This window comes from Chelonia mydas, chromosome 2 (genome assembly GCF_015237465.2).
Source record: "Chelonia mydas isolate rCheMyd1 chromosome 2, rCheMyd1.pri.v2, whole genome shotgun sequence".
Lineage (NCBI taxonomy): Eukaryota > Metazoa > Chordata > Testudines > Cheloniidae > Chelonia > Chelonia mydas.
The window spans coordinates 44,801,465-44,818,755 of NC_057850.1; the positions used below are offsets into that span (position 1 = coordinate 44,801,465).

Below are 17,291 nucleotides of genomic sequence, written 5' to 3' on the forward strand. Positions count from 1 at the left end.
ACTAGGCGTGTGCAGAGGCTGCCTAACTCCATACGAAGTAGCTGGGAGGCAGGGTGGATCAGGGACTTGAACCAGAGGTCTCCCACATCACAAGTGAGTACCCTAACCACTGGGTTGAAAATTAGGCGGGGAGGTTGTCATCCTCTCTCCGCGCTCCAGCTTCTTGCAAGAAATGCTTTAGGTGCCTAACTCCCGGAGAGGGTTCACAGCTCAGAATCGCAAACAGAGATGGGTGCCTCCCTGCAGCCAGTACTTAGAAGCCTATCTCTGTGAATGGGTTTGGGCTTAACACACACTCCTCCCGTTGGCATCTCCCATGGGCTAGTTTGGTGGCTCCCAGCCTACTGTGTTGGCTTTTGTGAGTCACAGTCTAAGGCGCCTATTATTCCATTCCTTGTAAAGGGGGCCTAGCTGTCTTACCGAAGCATTGTGGCTCACAGTGTTGTTCCTGTGATTTTGCTGGGCACCTAAAAATTAGGTTGCAATGTTCAGCATCACACCGCCTAAGTTACTTTGTGACTCTAGCCCTAACTTGCGATGCACGGGTTGTAGATGTAGTTATGCAGTGCTCTGCTGCCAGTGGTGGGGCGAAAATGCCACAGAGGAGCTCCTCCCTGCTCCATCCTTGGGCCTAATCCTTCTCTTGCATCCTACGTACCATAAAGCCCAGCCTCCAAAGTGCATCGATTGGGTGGGACTCCCTACAGTAGTGTGAGATGGGGTAGAGATGCTGCAGTAGAGAAGTTGTCCCTGTTCCTTGCTCAGCCAGCCAGACACAACCAGCTCTGCATCTCTTTTGCTCATGGAAGTGATAGACATTATCTTGCCCTTAGATTCCCCCCCACACCCAATCTAATATCTTGATATCAATGAAACAATAGCTCTGGAGTAATAAGTATTTGAAATGTCTCTTATGTCCTTTCTCTTTACTGCCTGTTTTATTCCTCACATCACCACCATCTTCTTTGGTATGTTATCCTGGTTCTGGAAGGCTGACTTGTGCTGCAAGAGATAACAGGTCCAGTCAGCAACTGACAGCAGCAGCATCTTATATGTCACTAAGAAAATTATAAATATGGTGGTAAGGATAATAGTATTGTAGTGATTAAAAATAAAAATTATTTTAAAATCCTTTGAGATGTTTTTATTGTATGCAATCAGCATGGATTGGAAAATGTATTTATTGTACAGTGCTTGTGTACAGCCTGGAAATATAAAAATTGAGGCAATAAATTTTCTAGAGAAAGGTTACTAGAAGCAAAAGAAATATTTTTCTTGTAGCCTGATAGTTTAGTATGACATGGTGTGAAATCATAGAAATGTAGGACTGGAAGGGACCTTGATACGGCATCTAGTCCAGTCCCCTACATTGAGGCAGGACTAAATATTATCTAGACCATCCCTGACAGGGGTTTGGTAACCTGTTCTTAAAAACCTCCAGTGATGGAGATTCCACAGCCTCCCAAAGTAATTTGTTCCAATGCCTAACTGCCCTCACAGTTAGGAAGTTTTTCCTAATGTCTAACATAAATCTCCCTTGCTGCAATTTAAGGCCATTACTTCTTGTCCTGTCCCCAGTGGATAAACAGAACAATTTATCACAACTATTTTTATAACATTTTACGTGCTTAGACTGTTATCATGTCCCCCCTCAGTCTTCTCTTCTTCAGAATAAACAAATGCAGTTTTTTCAATCTTTCCTCATGGGTCGTTTTCTAGACCTTTTATCATTTTTGTTGCTCTCCTCTGGTCTTTCTCCAATTGGTCTACATCTTCCCAAAGTTTGTTGCCCAGATCTGTACACAAGGCCTTATCAGGGCTGAGCAGACTGGAATAATGACTTCTCATGTCTTGCTTACAACATTCCTGCTAATACATCCCAGAATGATGTTTTCTTTTTTTGCAACAGTGTTACATTTTAACCCCTTTAATTTGTGATCCACTATAACCCCCAGATCCTTTTCTGCAGTACGCCTTTCTAGGCAGTAATTCCCATTTTGTGTCTGTGCAACTAATTATTCCTTCTTAAGTGTAGTACTTTGCATTTATCCTTATTGAATTTCACACTATTTATTTCAGACCATTTCACCAGTTTGTCCAGATCATTTTGAATTCTAAACCTGTCCTCCAAAGTGCTTGCAACCCCTCCTAGTTTGGTATTGGTTACAAACTTTATTATACATTACTGCCTAGAGGATTAGAGAGAAATGACTTATTTAGGATAAGTAGTAATTTAAATAATTGTAGAAAATCTCTTCTTGTAAATGTCATCGATAGGTAACTCAAATTAGAGATTTTTTTTTTATTCCCATTTCCCAGCCAAAAGAAAGTTAAGTGGAGCAAGAGTATTTTTCCATTCCAATATTCTTTACAACAGTAACTCATGTTTACTTATTCTACAATACCAATAGGGTTTGTAATTCTATTTTAAACAACAAATCTGAATCTCGTTGAACACAGCAATGAATTTAATTTTCTAATGTGTGAGTCACACACATATCTCAGCACATAACAGTTATAGTTTGAAATTCTATTTGAATGCAGTACAGAATAACGAAATAAATCATTTGGGGAATTTTGGTGGCAAAATAAACCACGAGTGTGAAATTAAGTGGATTGTTAATGTCACCACCTTCTGCCAGTGCCACTTTTATTTTGTATGCAGAGTCCTTGTATATATAATTTTTATAATGTAACTTTTTCATCCCAGCTCCCGTGGTCCCCCCCCCCCACCACCTCCTTCTAGTCTTCTCTGCCCTCTTCTCTTGGTCCTGCCTTTCCTATCTTCTCTTTTCTGCTCCTCTTCTGTTACTACCCAGCTACACGTTTTGGTGGCACTAAGTGACTCCTGCTGAACCTTGTGGGACTCGATAAACATGACAGCTAAACCCAGTGAAAATGGAACTCTGCATTCCTTTACAGCACAGAGAGATTACTCTGTCCCCCCCAGTTCCTCACCAGACTGACTACATAGCTCATGCAAAATAAATGATGATTTTTTTTACATAGTCATTTAGCAATGAAATATTGGTGGCTACAAAATTGGGAATTCAGAGGAGGAGCCATACAAACCAGGGGTGACATCCTGTCCTCCTGAGACTAAAGTTAATGGCAAACCCCCCACTGATTTCATGGGGGCCAGAACTTAAAAACTCCACTCTCCCAAGGCAAATAAGCCTCCTTCCCATGAGTGTACCACCAACTGTTAAATGCAGGAGCTAGAAAGTCATGAGTGTGGATATGTGTATCAGAAACAAAATGGTTACTTTGGATGATCTGCACCATGGTAGTTTGTACCCTTTGAATCACATTGGTGCAATGAGCAATGGTACAGTTTTCCATTGTAGATACAACCTCAGTGACATCACAGATTGCAATGGAATTTCTGGTGTCTGATGCTACTGTAAAGTGTCTTCTGGGATGTCTTCAGTGAAGCAGGAAGTGCTACTGAATTTCAGAGAGGCTACAAAAAAGTTTTAAAATTAAGGTTAGTTAAAATTTTGCTGCCTAATGCCCACCAGTCTAGTCACTGTGGATATTCAGTTCACAAATCTGAGATCTTAATTTACTTTTCAGTTTAGGTTTTGCAATTCACTTATCCAATTCACTAATGCCAACCTCAAGGCTTGAAAAATCATGAGTCAGGTACGCAAATATCATGATTTATTTTAAAATCCCAGGATTTTAAAGCCATACAATTTGGGTTCTATTTATCTTCTGGTTCAATGGATCACATTTTCAAGCTTTTCTCCACAACCACAAGGACTATAAACTTACTTGAACAAAAACAATCTTGAGAGTCTCATAAAATTACATGATTACAGGAAATGGGGCTTCAAGAAAAATATCAAATATCACAATACTCAATAAAATTGTGAGAGATGGCTGCACTGAAAATGGTTCAATCCTAAAAAGTGAAGGGATTATTTTTTTGCATGTACCATTGCATGTTAGTTAATGCCCCATAACTTCTTAACATACAAATTAATACCTTCATCCATGTTTGTTTATGCTAACAGTTTATACTACAACGACAAAGCAATTATACCTGTTTGCGCTTGCCAAATAGAAAAGGGTGATATTTGTACAGAAATATATTTTACCTCCATGTATCTGAGTATTAAAAATACTGAAGACTGAACAGTAATATTATACGATAGAAAGTATTTCACACAATACCTCAAATAGAACTGCCATCAATTCTGCAAATTGATGATTGTATACATCAGAAGTTATGGGGATTATTAGACTATTGTTATGTAATGTAATAATATGAAGTCTAAAATACAGTATGTCAAATAAAATGCAAATGTCCGCCATAACACCAGAGCTGGTAATTTCTGCATCAGGAAAACATGGGGGATGGTTTTGGATTGTGGGATAAGTATGCTAGGTGATGTTTTTGCTTATATTATCAGCAGCAACTAAGTTATCCCTCTTCCCATACAGGAATAGCTATCCTGCTGTAAAGCACTTGTATACCAATATAATTGTATCCACAGTATCACTTTAACTATACTGATATAGTTAAAGTGTACAACTTTATAGTATACACAAGCCCTAAGGAAGACCTTGGTCTGCATTTGGTTCAGATTTGGGAGGTTTTCTCCACATTTACATGGGATAGGGACTATTTTTTTCCTCCAGTGAAAGCTTAAATTCTCAATACAATTCTGTGGCAAGGAGTGGATTCTGGGTCAAGTACCACAGAATAAACAGGGTTCTATGAGGACCAATTAATGGTCATGGGTCTATTCAAGAGCAGCCAAGGCAATTGTCAGGATAGTTGTCGTAGCCGAAGCCTATGCTACTGTAGTCCAATAATTTTTAAATGCCTATTTCAGAAAATAAAAATAAGGGCTTAAAAGTACTCTGTTTCTTAGTATATTCTGCTCAGTTTGGTAGGGATCTGTAGATCTTTATGAAATACATAAGTGGGTTTTCCTAGTATTTTAACTAGTCCTTGGCACATCTGATGCCGTGATAGAAGGATGTAAATGTTAAAGTATACATCATTACAGCTTGATGTCATTTCATTACCATTCATTGCCATAAAGAAATTTGGAATGCGTCAATATTTTGCAAGTCTGGTTTGCAGGATGTGAGACGTCCCCATCAAAATCAGAACTGTCCTCTTAAAAATTGGAAGGAGGACAACCATTTATCTAGATTGCGCCATTGGCTCTGCATCAGATGACATTTAATATTTTTGTATGCTAATATATTTGTTAATTATTGTTAATTAGTTTAGTGATTTAGATAAGGAAGTGGGTAACATGTAGAGGGATGTAGTTTTACAAAATAATCTTGATAGATTATGTGACTGGGCTCAAGATAAATATTATGTGGTTAAGTGTAAATTGATGCACACGGGGAGAAATAATTCCCATGTATAATTTAAGTGGCATTAAATGATTTAGTTAGTATGATAGAGGAAAAGCATTTGTATGTAATGGATGTGGCAACATTTAAATTTTTGGTGCAACAGCAATAAAGGAAACTAATAGTAAATTGGCTTGTGTCAAGAGAGGTCTGAGAATATTGTTCTATGACTTTTTTACGTTAGCCCATATTTGAAGCATAGTGTCATGGTTTGGTCACATTATCTGAAGACAGATATAATTAAATTGAGAAAGTACAGCATAGAGCTAGGATTCTTAATGGAATGGCAAGATTTCCATATAAAACAGGCAAACTGGGATTATTCAGTCACGAGAAAAGATTATTAAGCAGTGACATGATTGAAGTATTTAAACTAGCAAACTCTTCAAAAATAAGTTTGGTTATTTATTTGAGGTTGCTGAATAGGCTAGAACTTTAGGGGGCAAGATTTTAAACTTGGAATATAAGAAAAAAAATGTAAGGAAGCATTGTTTAACAAAGACAGTGATGAACACTTGAGCTGGACTTCTTATTGAAGTGGTTTGGTGAAATAGCATAAAAGTACTTAAGCAAAAATTGGATAACTATCTAGAATTTAAGTTAATAACACTAAGTCTTGTACTGCCCTTATTGAGTGTCACTAGGGTTCTTCTCCTGTTGATCCCTGATGCAAAAGTTTAAAATTGTTTAGTTTAAAAATATACAAGATGGTATCATTTGCAGACATGAGAAGCCCAAGGCCCACTTCTAGTCCTCCACAACCATTTAACAAATATCTAAATAGTCACATCACTTGCTTTTCTACAACTATTTGGCAAGAGATGTTGTTGATTGGCAGATCGCACTTTAAATTTTTGAGTAACACAGATTTTCACTTCTTGATGAGTGATGCTCCAGCTGCTAATGGGCATTCCAATATCTTCTCTATGGTGTAGGAGAATGGATGGAATCAGAACAGAGATTTCAACCGAGGAACAAGGAGAATAGGTTTTGCATTTGTATTGGAAATGTACCTGTTCCTGCCCTATTTCCATCCTGAGGAATTGAAGAGTGCAGCCTATGTGAAGAGTGACCTATGCAAGAAAATAAAAAAAGACATATCAAGGCTTAATGCCACACTGTTTATAGATTTGGTCATTCAATGAGTGGACAGATGCCCTCTGGTGAATGTTGTTGTCAACTCACATTATCACTGAATTTGGTTTCCCTTTTTTTGGTTTTATATTGCTGTACTATGAATTTGATGTGGTGTTTTCCATTCAAAACCTGTCACTATACCCTCCAGCCACTGACAGGAATATCTTAATTGGCTTTAAAAATCACACTTTATGGCTTGTGTAGTGATAATTGGGAAGGAAAGGCCAAGCCATCTCCAAGTTTCCTCACTCCTGGACGTAAGAGTGATGGAGGGACTCCCTCATGGGAGACCTACCAGGAGTCCCATACAGCAGGTAGTGAAATGGGAAATAGCCTCTCCCTCAGGCACACATGTCCTAGGTGTCCTTCCTCTGATATGGGGAGAGGGTGGAAGAAACTCCCTCCGTAGAGATCAATTTAAGGCTTTCTCTACAGGGTTATAGTCTGTGTTGGCACATATTTCTTGTGGTATTTGTGGCTTGTTCTGCGGAACCAAGATTGCATGAGAATCCCTGCTTGCATTTAAAACCCAGTAACTTCCTAGCCCTCATGGGTGCAGAGAGCAGCTTGAAGTGAGAGCCACCCTAGTGGAGTAGCAACGTCCGGCAAAGAAAATGCGCCTTGCCCTCATTTGTTTATTTTTACAAATCTCATGATTTTAGGCCTATGTCATGATTTTTGCACACAGGGGATTGCAGAACTGCAAGCTCTCCACCTCTTAAGAGGGAAGATGTTGCTTTATGAATCTCCTACTCAGATCTTGGGAATTCTCTATTTTCCCAATCCACCCACCAACCTACCCCACCCCAAGCAAAAGGCTCAGCAGCTACTTGGGCCACAGTATCCCCTGGGTGGGGGACACACAACACACAGCCTAATCCCTGCACCCCATAGGACAGCTGTCTCCCGCACTCCTCGCCTCTGTTTCCCAATTCGGGAGAGGGAGAGAAAATATCCCACACAAGAAATAGGGGAGGGGACAGAGTGATGGAGGGCAGTAGGCTGATATGGGACAGAGCAGGAACGGCTCTAAGTTGACAGTGGGGGCAACACTCGACTGAGGATGGGGGCAGGGGCAGAGTGGGAGGAGCAGCACTAGGCTAATGGCAGGAGGATAGGGTGGCCAGGTGCCTGGTTTTTGACTGGAAAGTCTGGTCAAAAAGGGGGCCTGACGGTGTCCTGTCACATCTACTGACTGGACACCCAAAGTCTGGCTACTGGGAGCAGGGGAGGTGCTGAGTCATCACCTGCACCAGCCCGTACTTAGCCAGGGCTGCCTCCTAAAAGGTTGCCAGGTGCCTGATTTTTGACCAGAACAGCTGGTCAAAAAGGGACCCTGGCAGCTCCAGTCAGCACCACTGACTGGGCCTTTAAAAGTCCAGTCGGCAGTGCAGCGGGGCTAAGGCAGGCTCCCGGCCTGCCTTGGCTCAGCCTGGCTCCCAGAAGCAGCGGCATGTTCCCCACTCCAGCAACTAAGCATAGGGGCAGCCAGGGCACCCTCCTACACCCCAAACACCTCAGCGCCACCCCAGAGCCTGCACCCCCAGCCAGAGCCCTCACCCTCCCACACATCTGTGCCCCAGCCTGGAGCCCCCTCCTGCACCCTGAACCCCTCAGCCGCAGCCCAGACCCTCCCCTCCTGCACCCCAAAGCCCTCATCCCTGGCCCCACCCAAGAGCCCACACTCCCAGCTGGAGTCCTCACCCCCTCCCGCACCTCAGCCCTGTGAAAAGAAGCGAGTGAGTGAGGGTGCGGAGAGCGAGCGACAGGGGGAGGGGGGACGGAGTAAGCAGGGGTGAGGCCTCCAAGAAGGGGCAGGGCAGGGCAGGGAGCAGAGCAACGGTGTTCGGTTTTGTGTGAATATTAAGTTGGCAACCCTACTGCCTACCTGCGGCGGGTGGCTGCAGCTCCCAGCCCCGGCTCCGCAGGCACGTCCCTCCTGACCTGGGCAGAGGTGGGGGCAGAGCCTCAGGGGGAAGGGGCAGGGCAGGTGGCACTCCTGCTGGAGTGTCCGGTTTTTAAATATTACAACGTTGGCAACCCTAGAGAGGAAGGTAAGGGGGCACTAGACTGAGGGTGGGGGCAGGGTCTGGGGAGGGGGCAGTAGGCTGAGGGTGGGGGGAGGGGCAGAGAGGGGGGCAGTAGGCTGATGGCAGGATCTGGGGAGGGGGCAGTAGGCTGGCGGGGGGGGGGGGGCAGAGAGGGGGGCAGTAGGCTGATGGCAGGGCCTGGGGAGGAGCAGATCCGGGGCAGGCACTAGGTTGACGGCCAGGGAAAGGGGAGGGGGAGGGGGCGGTAAGCTGATGGCGGGGGTGGTGCCTGGCGCCCACGTCCCTCCCCTTCCGGGATTCCTCGAGCACTGTCTGGCTCTCGCGGCGCAGCCGTTAAACGGTTAACGGGGAGGCTCCGCCCCCCTTGTGGAGCCTGACCCCGCCCCGCACGCGCGGGTCGCAGTCCCACAAAGTGCGAAGTCAGCAGGCCGCTGCTGCTGTAGGCGACTTCCGTGTGGCGGCGGCGGCGGCGGCTCGCTGTGGGCAGGTGCGCGCAGGGCGGCAGTGGCACAAGGCCGACCGAGCTGCGGTGTGAGGGCGATGGGGGTAGAGGGAGGGGCGGGTAACGGGGAGCAGGCCGATGGGAGGGGGTAACGAGAGTGGGGGGGCGATAAGAGGGCGAGGGGCGGGCAGGCAGCGGGCGTTGCCCTGTGTTGGACTAGCTGCGCCAGGTACGCTGAGAGTGTGTGTCAGAAGAGAGCTGGCTGACTCCTGTCTGTCGTGCACAGAAGGTCTCTCTGGGAGGGTTGCTATCTTAGAGGTACCGAAACCAGACCCCACTGAGATGATCCAGAGCCCATGAAACTGAACAGCTGTCAGTGTGTACTGAGCACCCTTTCATATTTCATGGGACACTTGCATCTAAAAAGGGACAGCCCTGGGAAAACCTGGACAGGTGACAACTGCATCCTTAGGGGCTTAAAAAAAACAACAACAACAAAACTGTGGAAATTTAGGCCCTGTAGGCTAGAAGATTCAATGACTTGGAGATGTAGTGAAATGAAATGGAGACTTTACAAGAGCCAGGAAAAGGACAGGAGAGCAGTGGGGAAGCTTCAGTTCTTTGTTAATTCATACTTGAGTTACATTTTTATATTTTGCTTAAAGGATTTTTTCTCTTTGACCTTTTCAGTTAAGGTGTTAGAGCTCAAGAAATATGCTTCTCACAGGTTCTCACACTAAGTCCAAGTTAGACAAACCTTTAAAAACATCTGGAATGTCAATCTGGGAAGTCAGACCAGTATAAAGTAGGGTGTGGCAATTTAAAGCTCTGCCGTTATAATGATGTAATTCCCTGTGTGGACACTTTTTTATTCTGGAATCAGAGTGCCCTTTTCTGGTTTAGATCTCTTAGTTTGTCATTTTATAAACTGTTTAAGCTAAACCAGAAAAAATCACTCATGGATTTGCTTTCTCCTGGTCTCCAAGAGTTCTGTAAACAATACAGAATAGAAGTGAATTTAAATATACACAGTGTATCACCATCACATTATTGAGGTGTGCGCTGGTAAAACAAACTTTAAAAAATTAGCTGACTTCAGAAAAATCAAGTTGAGTGACCCTTTCAAGATGAACCACAGTGTGCGTGCATTTCAAAAACAACTATGAAGGGTATCTGCAAAGAGAGGGAAGATGACTGTGCTTTTTTTGACCTTTGATGTAAAAAGATTATTATTGCTGATCTGCCTAAGCTACAAATTGTGCATGGTATAGTAAAACAAATAGTACTGTATTACCAGTCTGCCTTGTCGTCTTCTGCCCGTCTCCTCCAGTCCTATTTGTTTTATCCACCATTTGCTTCTTGTCTTGAGCTACGGTTGTTAGAGCCCCTGCCCCCAAAAGATTATCTTGCTACATAGAATCATAGAATCATAGAATATCAGGGTTGGAAGGGACCCCAGAAGGTCATCTAGTCCAACCCCCTGCTCAAAGCAGGACCAAGTCCCAGTTAAATCATCCCAGCCAGGGCTTTGTCAAGCCTGACCTTAAAAACCTCTAAGGAAGGAGATTCTACCACCTCCCTAGGTAACGCATTCCAGTGTTTCACCACCCTCTTAGTGAAAAAGTTCTTCCTAATATCCAATCTAAACCTCCCCCATTGCAACTTGAGACCATTACTCCTCGTTCTGTCATCTGCTACCATTGAGAACAGTCTAGAGCCATCCTCTTTGGAACCCCCTTTCAGGTAGTTGAAAGCAGCTATCAAATCCCCCCTCATTCTTCTCTTCTGCAGACTAAACAATCCCAGCTCCCTCAGCCTCTCCTCATAAGTCATGTGCTCTAGACCCCTAATCATTTTTGTTGCCCTTCGCTGGACTCTTTCCAATTTATCCACATCCTTCTTGTAGTGTGGGGCCCAAAACTGGACACAGTACTCCAGATGAGGCCTCACCAGTGTCGAATAGAGGGGAACGATCACGTCCCTCGATCTGCTCGCTATGCCCCTACTTATACATCCCAAAATGCCATTGGCCTTCTTGGCAACAAGGGCACACTGCTGACTCATATCCAGCTTCTCGTCCACTGTCACCCCTAGGTCCTTTTCCGCAGAACTGCTGCCTAGCCATTCAGTCCCTAGTCTGTAGCGGTGCATTGGATTCTTCCATCCTAAGTGCAGGACCCTGCACTTATCCTTATTGAACCTCATCAGATTTCTTTTGGCCCAATCCTCCAATTTGTCTAGGTCCTTCTGTATCCTATCCCTCCCCTCCAGCGTATCTACCACTCCTCCCAGTTTAGTATCATCTGCAAATTTGCTCAGAGTGCAATCCACACCATCCTCCAGATCATTTATGAAGATATTGAACAAAACGGGCCCCAGGACCGACCCCTGGGGCACTCCACTTGACACCGGCTGCCAACTAGACATGGAGCCATTGATCACTACCCGTTGTGCCCGACAATCTAGCCAGCTTTCTACCCACCTTATAGTGCATTCATCCAGCCCATACGTCCTTAACTTGCTGACAAGAATGCTGTGGGAGACCGTGTCAAAAGCTTTGCTAAAGTCAAGAAACAATACATCCACTGCTTTCCCTTCATCCACAGAACCAGTAATCTCATCATAAAAGGCGATTAGATTAGTCAGGCATGACCTTCCCTTGGTGAATCCATGCTGACTGTTCCTGATCACTTTCCTCTCCTCTAAGTGCTTAGTGTAACCATAACTGCAAGCCCCTAGCAAATTGGGTCCAACCTGGCTTGTTCCTGTAGGCACTATTGTAATATTACTAATTGCCTGAAAGGCTACATTTTTTTTTTGTAGGGGTGGCCTAACTTTTTATTTTAGAAATACTGGAGGTGCTAAGTCTAGTGGTTGCAGGCTTTGCTTAAAAGCTTGTTGAACACTGAATTGTGGACTGTGAGATTGCTCAGACTTTAACTGAAGGATTTGGGTTGTGGAATCTTAAGCAGAGATGCTCTTAAATGTTTCTCAGTATTAAGCTAAAATACCAAGTAAATAAAATCCCTAAAGTTCTAAGCAGACTGAATAAAAATAAAATGCGTCCTCTCAGGTTTCACTTCCTCCTTACCTGGTATCCTAATCCTACCACCTCTCCAGTTGTCCTCCAGTGTAGACAAAACCTCAATTCTAATCTCAAAAAAAAAAAAGGTAGGAAAATAAAAGTTTATCTTCTTTTATAATCCTATTAGATCTTAAATACACAAGATAATTAAACAACAGTCAAACCCCATTTTTTCTTTTTGCAGGTAACTTCTAGGATCTTTGTTGAATTGATGGGTTTTGATAGATGAATATCAGGGTAATAAAATACTAAATTGGTACCAAAATCTATAAGTAGTCTTTACATTCATTTAAAAAATATGTGAAACGCTTTGACAATCTGTTCTTCCTGTACTTGCCTGTTAACCCCTAAATTTTGGACTCCATAATTGTCTTGGCATGTACAAGGTCAGTTTGCCTTCAGGTTTCTCTTGAGAGTTAGTATTGTGTAATGTGCTGTGCATAAGTGATAAGTGGAGGACGAGGATTTAAAATGACTTTTATACTTGACTGTAACTTTCACTAATGTGGTTACAGATGTGGGGACTTAAGACTCTCAAAGTTTAGAAATGTAGCACAACTAATGAAGTCATACCATTGTAATAGGGAGTATATAACTAAACATGTACAAAAATGATGATTAACAAATCCCTGGCATTTAGAACTTCCAACAGTCATTTGAAGTGGTATAACATTAGTATTGTAAGTGAAACTGGATCACACTTTTGGACAGCCTCCCTGCTTCCAGTCCTCCTTCCATTCCCTATCCAGCTTTAGTTTTTTTTCCCATTGTTCCAGTCACCTAATCACTTTCCTTTTGGATTGCCCTACTACAGCAGTCTTTCCTTGGGTTGATTGGTCCCTTGGAGAATACAGTTTTTTTAAAATTATTATTATTATTTATTTTTACAGTTGCAAACACCACCCCAAGTTTGCCTTTGTTGTTCTATTTCTTCGAAGGAAAAGTTCTCACCAAGCTATGAGATTCCCTGGGCTAAAGACAAAGTAGGGAATTTTAGAAATTACCACTGGTGTATCCACCAATTCAGCTGCACTAGTGGGAGCTTGGGAATCCTTGCCCCAGCCGAGGCTCTGGTAGCTTCCAGTGCCTTTGCCACCGAGTTTGTGTGTCTTTGCTATCCGGTTCAACTGTCATGGTGACAAAGGCACAATCTAAATATGCCATTGCCCTGGTTTAAATAAAGATGTGATATTAAAGTGATGCAACTTTGCATGTAGATAAGCCCTGAGCTACAACCTGACTGTAAAGGTATTTAAATTGTTTAGATAACTTTTAAGGGGGTTTACCAACTGTGTTTAAGCTATCTTGATTGAAAACTACCTTCACCTCCCTTCTTGTAGTCATACCAACTGCAGTGAAAAAGGAGACGTGTCAAGGAGACTAAGATAGCTAGATAAAAAAAAATGTCGCTTTGAGTAGCTTTGTAAAGCAAAATCCTAATTTTCTTGGTCAGTTTTTGTCCAGCAGAGTCTACCATTGATTCTAACACCAAGTTTCCATGTTGGTTTTTGGTTTTGTGTCTAAATTCTGTAACAAATATAGTTCCCTGTTATCCAGCATCATAGACTGATCTTACTGAACACTTTCATATCAAATGAAATATTTTTTTCTTTCTATCTCCATACCAATGGAGTATTGTTTCTTAAATGTCTCAGTAGTTTGTCAAGGCTAGCTTTATAATTTTCCTTGTTGGAGTTCTATTAGGCTGTGAAACACTGTAGCACTTTTTCTAACGTTCAGCCTAAATTTTTCTTTTTCATCTGCGCTATTCTTAACTGTACTCTATGAACCAGCCTCTTCATCTTTACTGTTTATGTACTTCATGTTATATGTATCCATATTCATCTTTCCCAACCCCAGTTATTTCTTAACCAAACTATATGTTTAGGACTCTTAATCTGTGATAATTCAGTCTAGTCACCCCCTCTCTAGCATTTTGTTGCACTTTCAGGTCTGTCTAACTTGTTCGTCTTTCTAGTTATGTGTTGAGTATTGAACACAGAAAAAGGAGCTGTTTGCCTGATCTGTAATGTGATGTTTCATGTACAGCCCAAAACGGCAGTGATTGCCGGCTTAATCTAATAAATACTATGTTATATGTGTGCTTCAGCTTTTTGAATAAACAATCAAAATATTTTGAAATTAAGTCTGCTGAGTGGGCACATACACAAAAGTAGAGTATAGGCAGTGAGTGGTAGAGTGGCACGGGATCTACCTTCAGCAAATGCTCAGTAACTCCTTTGTACTCATCTTTTATTAGCCCCATTGCTTCATGGAATCCATAACTTTAGGAAAAATCTTGGGCAAATCCTGGATCATACAAACATTTGAGTTGTTCAGAAATAACTCATAGTTGGAATTTTCACTTACCAATAAATACTTAAGCCCAAAGATAGCTGCTCTTTGAGGTAATTAAAAAGGCAATTCTAAGATTTATGACTAGAATGACTTTATGGAATACTCATTCTAAAACCGATTGACTAGATATTTGTTTTCCAATCCAGGAACTGTTTTCCCAAGCTGTTTGTATAGTATGTTCTTCATTTTTGTGCCTTACAATGCAGCTTGGTACAGTCAAGAAGCTAAGGAAGATTTCCTTGAAAAAGCAGGTTATAATGTTGCACTCTTATCTTTATATGTATGTGATTCCTTTTTTAAAGTGTGGAGCCTCAAAATGTTAAAGACAATGGACACTAAAAAACTGATTGGTAAATCCCTTCAGCCAGCAAGACCTGCACGCCACCTGTCTTCACAGCATGGTGAGTAGCATGGTTAAAATCTGTTCATTTAACAAAGATTTACAGATCCCCCAAAGGGAAATCTGAGGTTATGGGCTGAATGTCTCGAATACTTTTCTATTTAAGGCTCATGGTTAAAAATTAGCTGTGGGGAACATAGAAACAGCAATACTGGGCCGAACATAAGAACGGCCATACTGGGTCAGACCAAAGGTCCATCTAGCCAAGTATCCTTTCTTCCGATGATGGCCAATGCCAGGTGCTCCAGAGGGAATGAACAGAACAGGTAATCATCAAATGATCAGTTCCTTGTTGTCCATTCCCAGCTTTTGGCAAACAGAGGCTAGGGACACAATGTCTGCCCATCCTGGTTAATAGCCATTGATGGACCTATCCTCCGTGAATATATCTAGTTCTTTTTTGAACCCTGTTATAGTCTTGGCCTTCACAACATCCTCTGCCAAGGAGTTCCACATATTAACTATGCATTGTGTGAAAAAATACTTCCTTTGTTTGTTTTTAAACCTGCTGCCTGTTGATTTCATTCGGTGACACCCCCCCACCCAGTTCTTGTGTTATGAGAAGGAGTAAATAACCCACCCTTACTTACTTTCTCCACACCAGTCATGATTTTATAGACCTTAGTTGTCTCTTTTCCAAGCTAAAAAGTCCCAATCGTATTAATCTCTCCTCATACAGAAGCTGTTCCATACCCCTAATAATTTTTGTTGCCCTTTTCTGAACCTTTTCCAAGTTCAATATATCTTTTTTGTGACCACATCTGCATGCAGTATTCAAGATGTGGGCATACTATGGATTTATACAGAAGTGATATGGTATTTTCTATCTTATTAGCTATCCCTTTCTTAAAGTGTCCCAGCATTCTGTTAGCTTTTTTGACTGCTGCTGAATATTGAGTGACTGTTTTCAGAGAACTATCCACAATGACTCCAAGATCTCTCTCTTGAGTGGTAACATCTAATTTAGACCCCAACATTTTATATGTATAGTTAGTATTATGTTTTCCAATATGCATTACTTTGCATTTATCAATATTGAATTTCATCTGCCATTTTGTTATCCAGTCACCCAGTTTTGGAGAGCCCTTTGTAACTCTTCATAGTCTGCCCTAGACTTAACTATATTGAGTAGTTTTGTATCATCTGCAAATTTTGTCACCTCACTGTCTACCCCTTTTTCCAGATCATTTATGAATATGTTGAACAGTACTGGTGCAGTACAGGCCCCTGGGGGACACCACTATTTACCTCTCTCCATTCTGAAAACTGACCGTTTATTCCTACCCTTTGTTTCCTCTCTCTTAATCAGTTACCGATCCATGAGAGGACCTTCCCCTTTATCCCATGACAGCTTATTTTGCTGAAGAGCCTTTGGTGAGGGACCTTGTCAAAAGCTTTCTGAAAATCAAAGTACACTATATCCACTAGATCTCTCTTGTCCACGTGCTTGTTGACCCTCTCAAAGAATCCTAGTAGATTGGTGAGGCATGATTTCCCTTTACAAAAATCATGTTGACTCTTCCCCAACAAATTATGTTCATCTGTGTGTCTGACAATTTTATTCTTTACTATAGTTTCAACCTCTTTGCCCGGTACTGAAGTCAGGTTTACTGGCCTGTAGTTGCTGGGATCACCTCTGTAGCCCTTTTAAAAAATTAGTGTCACATTAGCTATCCTCCAGTCATTTGGTACAGAAGCTGATTTAAATGTTAGGTTACAAACCACAGTTAGTAGTTCTCCATTTTCACATATGAGTTCCTTCAGAACTCTTGGGTGAATACCATCTGGTCCTGGTGACTTATTACTCTTTAGTTTATCAATTTGTTCCAAAACCACCCCTAATGACACCTCAATTTGGGACAGTTCCTCAAATTTGTCACCTTAAAAGAATGGCTCAGGTTTGGGAATCTCCCTCACATCCTCAGCAGTGAAGACCGATACAAAGAATTAATTTAGTTTCTCCACAAGGGCCTTGTAGTTCTTGAGTGCTCCTTCAGCATCTCCATCATCCAGTGGTCAGTGTAGCCCAGTGTCCTGTTTTTGACAGTGGCTGGTGCCAGATGCTTCAGAGGGAATGAACAGACAAGGGCAGTTTATTGAGTGAGCCATCCCCTGTCATCCAGTTACAGCTTGTGGGAACTTTGGCCCTTGATTGCATGTGTGCAAAAACATATTCTTAGAGCTCGAATGAGATGCTAAAACACATAGCAAATCCAGATGAAAACAGTCAAACCATAGTTTGGACCAGGCTTGTTAAAAGGTTTGCAAAGTTTTGTGAACTTGGCCTGAACTCAGTTTGTAATAAAAACCCAAAACAAGATGAATTTTTCTTGGATGTGGCCTCTGTATATATTTATTTTTGGGCTGCACCTATGGATGAGACAGAGTTTTGAAACTTTCTACAAAGCGGTGCCTGTTTGGGGGCTGCCTGAGGGA

The 17,291-nt window shown here is 42.3% G+C and overlaps 1 protein-coding gene and 1 long non-coding RNA gene across 9 annotated transcripts in view; one reads left to right on the forward strand and one right to left on the reverse strand.

The window, feature by feature from the left end:
* Positions 1–1,505: 1,505 nt before the first annotated feature.
* LOC119565491 lies at positions 1,506–8,587 on the reverse strand. Its single transcript, XR_005224165.2, has 3 exons — positions 8,408–8,587; positions 6,396–6,455; positions 1,506–3,463 (listed from the first exon to the last, which is right to left on the reverse strand). It is a non-coding gene; the product is annotated as an uncharacterized LOC119565491 (long non-coding RNA).
* Positions 8,588–8,921: 334 nt separating this feature from the next.
* C2H8orf88 (chromosome 2 C8orf88 homolog) overlaps positions 8,922–17,291 on the forward strand; it is a 68,641-nt gene continuing 60,271 nt past the window's right edge. For 7 of the 8 annotated variants that reach the window (XM_043539374.1, XM_037892322.2, XM_043539372.1 and 4 more), the window contains exons 1-2: positions 8,922–9,057; positions 14,758–14,856. In XM_043539374.1, the coding sequence (XP_043395309.1) occupies positions 14,772–14,856 (85 nt within the window). In that variant the 5' untranslated portion in view covers positions 8,922–9,057; positions 14,758–14,771. Of the gene's footprint in view, positions 9,058–12,085; positions 12,179–14,753; positions 14,857–17,291 lie in introns of all 8 variants that reach the window. The other variant, XM_043539370.1, reaches the window with a different exon arrangement.